General features: G+C 33.9%; 1 protein-coding gene across 3 annotated transcripts in view; it reads right to left on the bottom strand.

The window, feature by feature from the left end:
• Positions 1-13,103, bottom strand: part of CNTLN (centlein) — a 357,273-nt gene that overhangs the window by 14,562 nt on the left and 329,608 nt on the right. For 2 of the 3 annotated variants that reach the window (XM_060409518.1, XM_015093231.4), the window contains exons 24-25: positions 2,623-2,808; positions 85-162 (exon numbers count right to left, since the gene is read on the bottom strand). In XM_060409518.1, coding sequence (XP_060265501.1) covers positions 85-162; positions 2,623-2,808 — 264 coding nt within the window. Of the gene's footprint in view, positions 1-84; positions 163-2,622; positions 2,809-5,022; positions 7,546-13,103 lie in introns of those variants that run through there. The other variant, XM_027964566.3, reaches the window with a different exon arrangement.

Genomic DNA, 13,103 nt, shown 5'->3' with positions numbered 1-13,103 from the left:
CAAAATTTTAGGCATCTAGTAAAAAAAATAAGCTCAGAATTTTTATCTGCAACTTTTAATAAATGAATTAGAAAAGTGAAATACCTGTCCTTCAAGAAGTTTCCGAATGTACAACAGCCATTCTTTGTCATTTTCAGCATCGGTCTTTGTCCTTTCAATTTCCTAAAGGAAAAAATAAAAACACTGTAGTTAATTTCATTTATATGAACTTGATCATACTGTTATATAGAGAAATACTGATAGAATTGGATTCAACAAAGAGCAGCCTGTCCTTTCAAAATGGAGAATATTCAAATCAATGCTCAATATCTCCATTTATATGGAATATAAAGCTATATATCTGTATTTCATAATTCAGGAATATTTTATTTCTGTATTCATGGTGGAGCTCAAGGTATGGACTGAGTGGAAGTGAAAGTTATTAAAACAGAGTGAAAAAGAAGATGGAGCTCTAGAAAAGAATCATTTACAAGTGACCCTCATAAGATAATATAAAACTTTATACTCAAAAATCAGACTTGTCAGTAGATTGTTACAATTACAGACAAAATAGGACAGGCATAGGTTTTGGTGTATTTAAATGCTTCCTTATTTAAAATGTCCAATCACTAACTGATAGGCAAGGGACACTCCAACTTAAAGTACTGTAGATCACTAAATATTTTCAATGCCTCAATTGTCAAGGTGAAATATTCTGAAAGTATAATGTATTCACATATGCAACTGAATTGACTGTTCAGTTAAAATCATGATTCAGTTCACACACACAAAAAATGTACTTTTCAAAAAGAGAAGGGTTTGGGAAACTAACATTTGTTGAAATTTACTGTATGCCAGGTATCAGGCAAGGTACTTTGCATAGTCTGTCATAGTTTTTTACATGAATTTACAAGGCTTGGATATAGCTTAATGCATATAATTCAGGCGGTTTGGGCTCTACCTGGGTAAGTCACTCAACTCTTTAGACCTCTGAAAAATGCAGGCATCAGTCCAAACAAGCTCAGATCTATAATGAAATATAGATCTAGTAAATATATCTGGGTGTGTGCAATGAGCCTTCATGGAACTGCATTTTTTCCAGGAGGGCTTCCATTTAAGGTTGTATGGTACACATGTTTTGGTGCTGTGTACCCCTGGCTCCATACATACTGCATCCTCCCAGAGGCCAGGGTGTCATTTCTTCACAGAAATGTGCCAGCTACTTTGGGACTAACAAGAGATATCCTTTACTAATTCATATACTCAATGGGGACAACTTTTTCTAATTTTTCTAATCAAAGGGAGTGTTTTTTTTTTTTTTTAACTTGTAAGTCCAAGAAAGGGCATGTTTTAAGACCACAGAAAGGCAGAGGCCCTGTCTTCCAGAATATGTATCTGCAATACACACACACACAAACACACGAGGGATTTTGCTATGTCTACTTGTTTTAAAACTTTTAGGCAACAGTGGAAGACCTTAATATTTTGTTAGGTTTCTTCTTTATCCATCAAGTTTCACTTAAATGTCTAGTTAAGAGATAGTTAACAGCCTTGCCACAGATATTGTTATTTCCTGTGTGTTTTATATTTGATATTGTATTTCATAACACTCTTGGACTTCAAAGTTCAGAATTCACAGACATTGTGGCATAGCTGCTGAAAAGAGGAAACTGATCACTCACTATCCTACTCACTCATAGGATGAAAATAATCGCTATAGGATTCCTTTGACCTCCTTTCTAAGACTTCTTGGCAGTTTAAAAACCTTTGCAAGTTGTAGATCTGCTCTATTTGAGAAATGTTTTGAGAAGCTCACGGGGGAGGGGTGCTGAAGGATGTTCTCGTGCAAACATTGAAGTCGATCATTTTATTTATTCACTAAGCAAATATTTATAGGGAAGCTATGAGTGCCATCATCTCTTTACTCTTTCTAAACAATAAAAAAATCTAATATTTAATATATTAAAGTTCAGAAACTTAACAGTAGAACAGGATTGAGTATCTTCCACAGGTTTCACAGAAGACTGTGTATGAGGTTCTGCTGTTGATGAGGTAATAAACTATCAAAAATGCAGTGCCCTCCTCAGAAGGTACAGAAATGCTACTGCAGACTTATAAGGTATATGCATATAAATTCACTCAGGCCGGATTATTTTACCCACTTTAAAGCAATGAATACCCTTTTCTTTAACTTGATCAACAATAATGTTAAATCTAGCTAGAAAAGCCAATATATTTACTACTCTTAAAAAATCTCATATAGGAGGAAAACCCCTGAAATCAATCGTGATCCAGCTAACTAACTTCTTCAAATGGGCTTAATTAAAAATAATAGCTTATAAGATATATGATTAACTAAAGAATATGGAAGAGACAGGGAAAGATAACTGACCTGAATAACAAGCAAGCAGTTATAAAGGTTATATGTACTGGCTTACTTCTATATTACACAGTTAAATTTCTCTAAAGGTTTTTTGAGTTAGTTAATACTCTTGATGTATCTTTCTCATTGGTATATTAATAATCTTGCCTTCATGAATATTATCTTAAAGATGAAATTCTAAGAACTATAAAACAAATAAAAATATATATTTAACATCAGTATAAAAACTCCTATATTAATAAATATTTAAGTGATCTTACCGCTTCATCTTCTGTGTCCAGTATTTCCTCTAGGTCTGACCGTGAAATGTTCAGGATAGAAGCTGCCAAGGTCTGGGCTTTATGTGTTGAGGTTTTACAAGCATTCCTGTTTTTCTGCATCTTTTTAAGCTCTCTGATTTGTCGCCTAATCAAATGGACATCATTTTGTAACTCTCTGACCAAGGCCTGCAACACATTGGAAAGAATATGGGCTCATATGGAAGTAATAAATGAAGAGAAAGCAGTCATAACACAAAAATGTGAAGATACTAGCAAATCATTTTTTATTAGGATTATTCTGATTTTATTTATATTGGAGCAAAATGGATTGCTCTTTACTTTTTGTCAGGACACAATAAAAGCTCTCTTACATGATCACTTAACCAACTTGCTGGATTAAACAAATTGCTCCAATCCCTCTTTCAGATTCGCCAACTGCTGTCTTGGTGAATACTTGGAGCAGGCAGGTTAATTAGTATCATGCTAGAGCACAACTCTCCCACCAGTTGAGCTGATGCCATTTGTCAGATGTATTTATTCCTAAGTGTGTATATCAGTTGTAACAGGTTAGTTACATAATTGATTTAATTATTACATAAACTAATGAAATATAATGACAGAAAAATGTTGTTTCTATTAAGACTGAACTAGAAACTTTTGAAAGGATTTAATAAGGACAGTTGAGTAAAACTGCAATTAAATTATGTGTGGGCAAGACGACAATAAAGTATTGACAAAAATCATAAAAATCTAGGCTTACATCCACAAGAGTCTTTAATTTCTCCCTCTGAGAACACATGCTTATGTGTGCATAAGAAAAAAGGCAGCTCTTACTTACTCTGGGTGAAAAGAGCTCTGGAGTCCGATGCTTGGCTTTGTGGGCTAAGAGCAGCTAGCTAGAAGTTTGGGTAGATATCAATGTTTTGCCAGCCTAAGCAATGTTGCAGTAAATAATGGTGCTTGTATATATATTTTGCATCCCTAGGATATATTCCTGGAAATGAATTTGCTGGACCAAAGAGTGTGTTCAATTGTAATTTTGAAAGCTGTTGTTTAATTCTCCCTCTATCGTAAGATTGTACCAATGTACACCTACACAAAGAACATATGAATGTACTTGTTTCTCCATACCACTGGCAAAACACCAATCGGGTTTTCAGTGTAGTTTTTAAATTTTTTTACCACTGTATTTTAAAGTTTCATTTCTCTTATTAAAAATGAAATTGAGCATCAGCCTTAACAAATAATTTTTTTTCTTTTGTCTTTTATCTATTTTTCTTAGTGATTTATAGGGATTATTTATACTTTAGGGAAATTATATGTTGAGGATTTCTAATTTTTTTCATACTTTTTGTTTTGATAGTAATGATAGTATTTTATGCAAAGGAAGAATATTAAAAAAAATTTTAACACACTAAATGAATCTATTCCCATATAACTTTTGAATTTGGTGTGATACTTTAAAAAGCATTCTCCATAATTTATATATATATATGTATATATATAAAAGTATATATATGTGTGTGTGTTATTCAAACCATGATTTTTTTTCTGCCACTTGTAAGATTTTGCAGTTATAAGTGTTTTGTCCATTTGTAATCCTCTAGAAAATTATTATATAAAATCATAGTTGTCTCACCACCACCTAGTAAATAGTCCATATTTTCCCCATTGATTTCATGCACGTTTAGATCAGGTTCTGAACTTTTATTCTGTTCCATCTGTCTTATTAGTAAAGGTTTATAGTATATTTTAATTAGTGAGGCTTTTTCATAAATGTAATCCAATAGGGGTATCTCCTTTCAATTACCATTCTTTTCAGATTTTTCTTGTTAATTTTGGATTGTTTGGGTTTCCATATAAACTTCAGATTGAGCTTGTCTAAACATTCTTACTGGTATTTTATTTAAATCACGTTAAATTTTATTCAATCATGTTCACATTTTAGAATGTTGATTCTTCCTAATCAAAGACTATGGTAGTCCATTCCAGTTGGTTAAGTCTTTATTTGTGTTTCTGAGGATTATTTAAAGGTTTTCTCTTTATAGATCTGTTTATTCCTGGGCCTCTTACTTTTTGTAGGGGCTGATTCTAGTACCTATTGTTGCTTGTAGACATAAAGATTGTTAATATATAAATTTGCTGAAGTTTCTTATTTATTATAAGAGTTTTGCAGCTGATTCCTCTTTAGCTTCCAAAAATTAAATCCTATCTCCAAATACTGATAATTTTATCTCCTATTTTCCAACCTTTTTTTTTCGGTCATGCTCTGCAGCTTATGGAATGTGGGTTCTCAGTTCTCCAACCAGGGACTGAACCCAGGCCCTTGGCAGTGAGAGCATGGAGTCCTAACCACTGCATCATCAGGGAATTCCCTATTTTCCAATTTTTATACCTCCATTTTCTTTTTTATTGAATTGATTATTATTTCTGAATAATATTAAATAGTAATATTGATGGACACAATTGACTTGTTCCTGATTTCAGTAGGAATCTAACTCTTAGACTATTATGCTAGATTTTAATTTGAGAGCTGTATTTTAATATACCAAAAAATAAGAATTAATATAAAATATATAATGTAGTTTTACAGTTAACTATCTACATATTTTAATTTCTTACAAAAATGGAAACCAGATTGTCTTAAATCCATTTTAGCATCCATATAAACTATCATGTGATTTTCATCATAAATCTATTAATAGGATTCTTAATAATTTCCTTAGTATTGAATTATCCTTGCATCTGTGGAATAAACTCCACTTAGTGTGGTATATTATTTTTTGATGTTCTGCTGAACTCTATTTGCTGATATTTCATCTGGAATGTCTACATTAATAAGAGATTGATTTGTTTCAATTTTGTGCAATCTTCCAAAAATATTTGGAAGGTATTTTCTCTTTCTATGTTCTTCAGTAGTTTTAATGAAATTGAATCTATCTGCTCTTTACTGACATTGTAGCACTCGCCTGAATTTGGCATAGTATTTATTGTACAGAAGGATACTTTCTTGGCAATTTCTTTTAATTTTCCGTTTGTTCTAGAGGGACTTTTGGTACATTACAATTTTCCTAGAAATGTGTACTTTTCAGAAAGTAGAATATATAAAGAAATTCTACTTTTCAGCATTAATTCAGATTTTTCTTTGTGGTGTGCTACGTGTGAGAATGCCTGAAAACATACACACTCTGAGATGGAGATTTATGTGGGAGAGGGTACTTAGGAGTAATACCTACAGAGCCTCGGAGCTGAGATAGCCTTTCAGAGTTGTCTCATCTTTATTTTTTCATCCTTATATATGACATGAACATTTTTCTTGGCTATTATTTTTTTGAGTCCAGAAACTTTACTAGGCCACAGAATATATACAGGGTATGACATGTTAGACATGTCATGTTAGACATGACATCAAATTTTCTGTGGTTCATGTTATGTTCTTGGAAGTCTTTATTTCTGAAAATTATTTTTGGATTATAGCTTCAATATTTGTTCTTTTCCATCATTCCTTTTCTTCTTTCAAGATTCCAATTACACATATGTTGAATCTCTGTAACTTGCTTCATAAATCCTGTTTTCCTCGATATTTTTTTTAAAAATTTAAGTATAGTTAGAATGAAATAGTGTACATTTTAAGTGTTTAGTTCAATGAGCTTTGATAGCTGTATACTTCCATGTTGTTTTTGGTATCATAAATATGTACTGAATTTTGCCAAATGATTTTTAGGAAGTATTTGATTATATTGACTTTGCTATTTTTTAGAACTGTTGAATCAATCTTTCTTTCCTAGAATTATGTAAACTTATTCACGGTGTAAATTATTGTCATATAATGCTTGATTTGATTAACTGATATGCAGTTGAGAATTTTTACATTGATGTTCATGATGAAATACTCATTTTCTTACAATGTTTTGTCAGGTTTTGGTTTTAAGGTTGTGCTGGTCACATAAAATGAACTGGGACTTATTTTCTTCTCTGCCATTTTCTGAAATAATTTCTGTAAGATGGTGATATATTTTTCCTGAAAGTTTGCTCAGTGAAACCCTCTGGATCTGGAGACAGTACATGTGTTTTTGTGTGTGAAGGCTTTAGATTTTTTAAAAAAATCCAATTTCTTTAACTAATAAAGAGCTACTCATATTTTCAATTCAATCTCCTGTTAGTTTTTGTGATGAAAGAAGTCAATTCCTAATAGTTCTGACCATTTCTCTTGGTAGTTTAGTAGGGACTCAGGGCAGTTTAGAAGTTACACTGAGTCAATCAGAGGAAAGAGCAAAGGGTTTGGCTGATGTCCATTCTTGTAGACAATGCTCAACCTTGGGTCCCCAGTGTGCAGACATGGTGGGGATAGGGCCCTTCCTCTCTTCTGGCGTGCACTCTGTCACACATTCAGCTTGCTGGCTTAGGCAGACCTCTCTGCCAGGAACTTGGCCACAGTAAATACCGAATATTTATACTCAGTCTTTGCTAAGGAATAAAGGAAGCTCTAGGGCTGTGTTCATTCTACAAGTTGTCTGTCTGTCAGCTTTACTCCCCAAAACCTGAAGCTATCTAAAATGTGATGCTAGTGGTATATGATTGTGAAGCCACTATATGACAGGTATGAGGTACTTTTTTGGAGAAGGCAATGGCATCCCACTCCAGCACACTTGCCTGGAAAACTCCATGGATGGAGGAGCCTGGTGGGCCGCAGTCCATGGGATCGCTAAGAGTCAGACACAACTGAGCGACTTCACTTTCACTTCTCACTTTCATGCACTGGAGAAGGAAATGGCAACCCACTCCAGTGTTCTTGCCTGGAGAATCCCAGGGATGGGGGAGCCTGGTGGGCTGCCGTCTATGGGGTTGCACAGAGTCGGACACGACTGAAGCGACTTAGCAGCAGCAGCAGCAGGTACTTTTTTGAAAAGTTGTTCATTTCACCTAAATTGTCAAATTTATTGTTATAAACTCATTCATATAATTTCCTTGTTACTTATGTTTCTGTAATGATATCCCATCTTTTATTCCTGATATTGGTAATTTGTATTTTTAACCATTTTCTTCTTTATTCTTGGATTTTATATCAATGTAAAATAGATACCTGTGGGTTGTTTGAGCTAAGCTTATATTGTTTTCTAAATTGAAAGCGATTTTTCCAAGGCCATTATTGACTACTTTCCCTTATACTGATCTGAAATGAAAAATACAAACGTTATGTTCTAAATTCCCTTAGATGGGCTTGTTTTTGTAACTCTTTCCGTTCCAATGCTCTATGCATCTATTCCTGCACTTAATCATGCCATTTTATTTATACAGCTTTATAGCATGTTTTAACGTTTCCTAGGAAAATTTTTCCTCTTTCCTTCCCATTCTTCTCCTTCTTCAGCCATCTTCATCCTCTTTCTTTCAGTTATATTTCTGGAACCAGTTTGTATCTTGGACAGCACTGACACATAGATGAGATATGGAATGAATTCTCACATTTAACAATATTATTTCTTCACATTCAGAAAAACAGTATATCTCTCCATTTATTTAGTTCTGTTTTATGTCATTCGGTGTTTTATGGCTCACTTTATAGGTTGCTTGCATTTCTTGGAAGGTTTACTCCTGGGTATTTAATACTTTATTATTATAAATACAAATTTACAAATAGTACTCTAAATATACTATTACTTGTAAAGTCTACTTTATTTTATATGCTGACTTTGTTCTGAAATTATTGCCGAATTATCTGTTTAATAGTTTATTATTGGATTCTCTTGAATTTCCTAGGTCCATAAATATGTCATTGAAAATCACAGTTCAGTTGTACATGTTCAGTTTATTTTGGGAAAGGAGCTGTTTTACAGTTTATGGATTTTTTTTTATAAAAGCAATTTTAAAATTTACTTTGAGTTTTTTTGTTTTTTTCTCCTAGCATTTTGAGTTGAAAGTTAAATTTTGGCTGAATTTTGAAGGTTTTGGTATTTCATTATAGTTCACTTTGAAATAGTTCACAAACTCACTTTTTATTTTCTCCTTAACCCGAAAATCATATAGATGGGTTTGGAATTTCTAAGTGGACAGAAACATTTGGCTGATTATTTGCTAAAATCATAGTTACATTATACTCTACTCAGGGTACCTTGCCTAAATGATTTTTGCTTTTTTGAACTTGAACTTTGTAGACGTAAATGTAAGTAATTTCTGTGAATGTTCCACATGGGTTTGAAAAGAAAGGAGCCTTGCTTACATTTTCTCTATTTGGATTGTTTATTTCTAAGTATAATATACTAGAAGACAGTAAATACCTTTGTGGATTCTTTGATTTCCATTTGTAGTTTCACCAAATTTTGCTTAATGTTGCCAGGTACATAAAAATTCATGAATTTTATATCTTCTTGGCAAATTATGCATTTTTATCAATATGAAATTGCTTGCTTTACCCTTATTAATTTTTTTCCTTAATTTGTCTCAAAATAATATTGCTATAGCTTCTTTTTTTTAGCATTTAGCTGGAATATATTCAGTTGTGTGCTGGTAAACAAGCTCTTGCAGGGGATGGGTATGACTTGTGATGTTTGCCAATTTCTATGGTGTTAGGTACTTGCACATGATTGATTTCAAACAACCAACATGAATGAGATGCTGGGAAAAGATAAGGAAAATTGATTCTCACAAGCTAACTGCAGGATATCATAATTTTATTCTTAATTTTTTTAAAAAATTTGGCTTTTCGTATCATGTTTTAGGTGCATCTTTTTCAGAATCTCATAGTCTCTTTGCTTTTTTTTTCTTTTTTTAAAATATATTTCAACTTCATTATATATACTATGATTATTGGTATGTTTGTATCATCCTATCCTTTTTATTTACCATGCTTCTTATTAACTGTTCCTCTCCTTTGTTCTATCTTTCCTTCCTCCCTTCCTCTCATTCTTCTTCCTGGTTTGTACTGAATTGATGGAGATTTTAATTTTTTTTAAATTTCCTCTAATTCTTTGAAAATTAAACGCTTGATTCCTATTCTTGCAGTCACCTTTAAAACTCCTGAACATATATTTAATATTATTTAAGTAAACTTGATTAATTTAATATAATAAAATCAATATATTTTGAATCAATATCTAGAGTTTCTCATCCTCTGTATGTTCCACCAAAGCAAAAAAGAAACACCCCTTACAACCACCCCCTCACAACTTCTGATACTATAATCACTGACATCAAGCTATTTAGATTTAATTGTAGGTTTTATAGGAGTCTTTGTTTTCCATTGTTTCTTTCTTTCTTAATTTTATTATTATTATTATTTTTTTTTACTTTACAATATTGTATTGGTTTTGCCATACATCAACATGAATCTGCCATTGGTGTACATGTGTTCCCAATCCTGAACCCCCCTCCCACCTCTCTCCCCATACCATCCCTCTGGGTCATGCCAGTGCACCAGCCCCAAGCATCCTGTATCCTGCATCGAACCCAGACTGGAAATTCATTTCTTATATGATATTATACATATTTCAATGCCATTCTCCCAAATTATCCCACCCTTTCCCTCTCCCAGAGTCCAAAAGACTGGTCTATACATCTGTGTCTCTTTTGCTGTCTCTCATACAGGGTTATTGTTACCATCTGTTCTAAAGATTGACAAGCATCCCATCTGGGCAGAAAGACCTAAAGAAGTAAAGAGGTAAGCTATTTTATCAATAATATACAGAGGGAAGAGCAAAGACTTTGAGGGAAAAAAAACATGGCTTGCAGTATTCAAAGAACAGCAAGAAAGTCAGTATGGTTAAAGAGGGATAAATGAGGTGCATGTAGTAAAAAGTCTTAGAAGTAACAAGACTAATCATGGAAGCCTCACAGCAATGTTGCCATTAGCTGGCTAAAAGCAACATGGGTATATTTGGGAAAAATGTCTGTATTATTAAAAAATGTTATGTTATTTTGCTGAAATATACTTCATGATGCTCAAATATTCTTCCTCCCTTCCAAACTATACCTTTCAGATACATAGTAAAGTCTCACTGTACCAAGTTCATTGAAATGTTTTACTTCCCCCCTTATATCCAGGTTAAGATTTTGTTTTCATATGATCACACTTGCCTTTTGTTTCTATGCTGGTGCTCTGCTTGTTTTCTCTGGTGTTACTCCATCTGGATTGTATTTTTACTTCCCTTCCATCCAATACAAAATTGCTTTTCTTACCACTTTAAAATCTGCTCAGCTTTTCTCTAAGCACTTCAAAATTGTGCAAAAGTCTTTAAATACTCCAATGTTAAAAACATTAGAAGCTTAAAAATGTTTTACTCTATTTGCATCAGTTGAACAATGGTCCTTGGCTATCACTTGTCAAGGTAAGTAAAAACACTGTACCATACAAAATAAGCATTCAACAAATATTAAATGAATTTATAAAAGTTTATGTCAGCCTCCTTAAACTTCTTAAAATATCTCAATATTTGATTATATTTTCAAAATAAGAATACTTTCTTGGATGTATATCCCAACTTAAATCACTATATTTTTCAATATTTCAATACGATTTATTGTAAGCAGTCAGCAATAGTGTTAGAGTGAAACAAGTTTTTTCATTCCAGTCTTATTAGATCTAGCTTTCCAGTCTTTATTAAGGAGTCTTGATCTGTGTTAGCTAACTATAAAAATTTTTTGAGTTTCATTGAATCATAATGAAGTGATTAGATTTTCAGTAAGATTAGATTATTGTGATGAAGGTTATAATTGGCTGTTCAAGTACCATGGAGTCACCCCTACAATCATAGTTTCTTGGAGAAATAATGTCTTTTCTAACAGCTTAAATAGTTTTATTAAGATATAATTTACATATTTTAAATTTCACTCAATGTATTTTTATTAAAAGCTTTTCTTTAAAAATGCTATATATAATTTACCCTTTTTATATAATGATAGGACTGAAAGAGTTAATTCAAATTGGATTTTAAATATCATAATTAAGAATTCACATCACCAGAATGGTACCAGTGTCCATCCCCCCACAAATATCAACAATTAGACATTCACAAACTAAAATAGCTCTGGAAGGGCTCAGGAGTCCACTCAAGAAATTTCAGCAACACTGTGAAGCCAAAAAAGAGAGAATAACTCCATACAAAAAACAGGAAGGACAGCTTCACTGTGCCTGCACCATCCCATCCCCCAGGGCAGCACAGCTCAGGGCCAGTGAACTCCAGGGTTCGAGGGGCTCCCTCACTGGGAAAGGAAGAATGAGGTGAGCAACCAGCTTCCCCAGTTTTTCACATCACAGCATGAAAGATCACTTCAGCTTCACCCTACCCAGAGACTGACAAAGTCAAGACATATAGGGACAGGCTGGAAAAACAAAGAACAGCCAGGGCTCCCAATATCAGCTACACAGCAGGAGCAGCTGTGGTTCACAGTAACCAACTCCGTGTAGGATCCCAACAGATTTCACCACTGAAGAAACCAATGCCTAGGATGGCTGACATGGACCCCCTGCCGATTTCACCACTTTCACCTTCCCCCCACAGGTTTCCACTTTCACAAATGCTACCTGACAGTCCCTCCCTGACCCTAACTGGACCCTGCAATCTGCCAGGGAAGCCAGCTTAGCCTTTGCACCTGCACAAGTGCAAGATGCCAGCCCAGACCCCTGTAGTGACATATAAATGTGCATGCATTTGGAGCTAACCTCTTCAACTGAGGGCCTCTTGCCAATGGTCTGCCACTGGCCTCTAATGATCTGTGAGTGCCTGTGGTGAGACTCTATGGCTACAGGACTGTATGGCAACTGCCAAGGCCCCCACGGCTGTGTGTGGGCCCAGACCTGGCCCTGTCTCCTCTCACTGGCTTGCACTGCTGGGTTCAGCTGCAGTGAGCCCCTCCACCTGAGCACCTGTACACCAACACCCAACTCCTGTCATTGGCCTCCACTGTTATGTGGGACCATTAAGCAAAAAAAAAACAAAAAAAAAACAAACAAAGCTCAAAAAAATCTAACTTTATAATTCAATGAACTAGAAAAAGAACAAAGTAAACCCAGAGTTAGTAGAGGAAGGAAATAACAAAGAGCAGAGTGGAAATAAATAGAGACAAAAAGAGAACAGAAAAGATCAGTGAAACTAAGAGCTAGTTTTTAAAAGAGACAAACTAAATGGATAAATTTCTATCTACGCTTACCAAGAAAAAGACAGTACTGAAATTAAGAAAATTAATCTAGAGGGGTGGGATGGGGAGGAAGATGGAAGGAAGGTTCAAAAGGGAGGAGATATATGTATACCTATGGCTGATTCATGTTTGGGTTTGACAGAAAACAACAAAATTCTATAAAGCAATTATCATTCCATTAAAAAAATAAATTAAAAATAGAAAATTAGAAATGAAAGAGAAGATATTACAACTGACAATACAGAAATACAAAGAATCATAAAAGGATACTACGAACAATTATATGCCAACAAACTGGACAACCTAGAAGAAATGGATAAATTCCTAGAATATACAGTCTACCAAGACTG

This window comes from Ovis aries, chromosome 2 (assembly GCF_016772045.2).
Source record: "Ovis aries strain OAR_USU_Benz2616 breed Rambouillet chromosome 2, ARS-UI_Ramb_v3.0, whole genome shotgun sequence".
NCBI lineage: Eukaryota > Metazoa > Chordata > Mammalia > Artiodactyla > Bovidae > Ovis > Ovis aries.
Note: the sequence above shows the minus strand (reverse complement) of the source record. Positions and strands in the feature narration are given on the sequence as shown.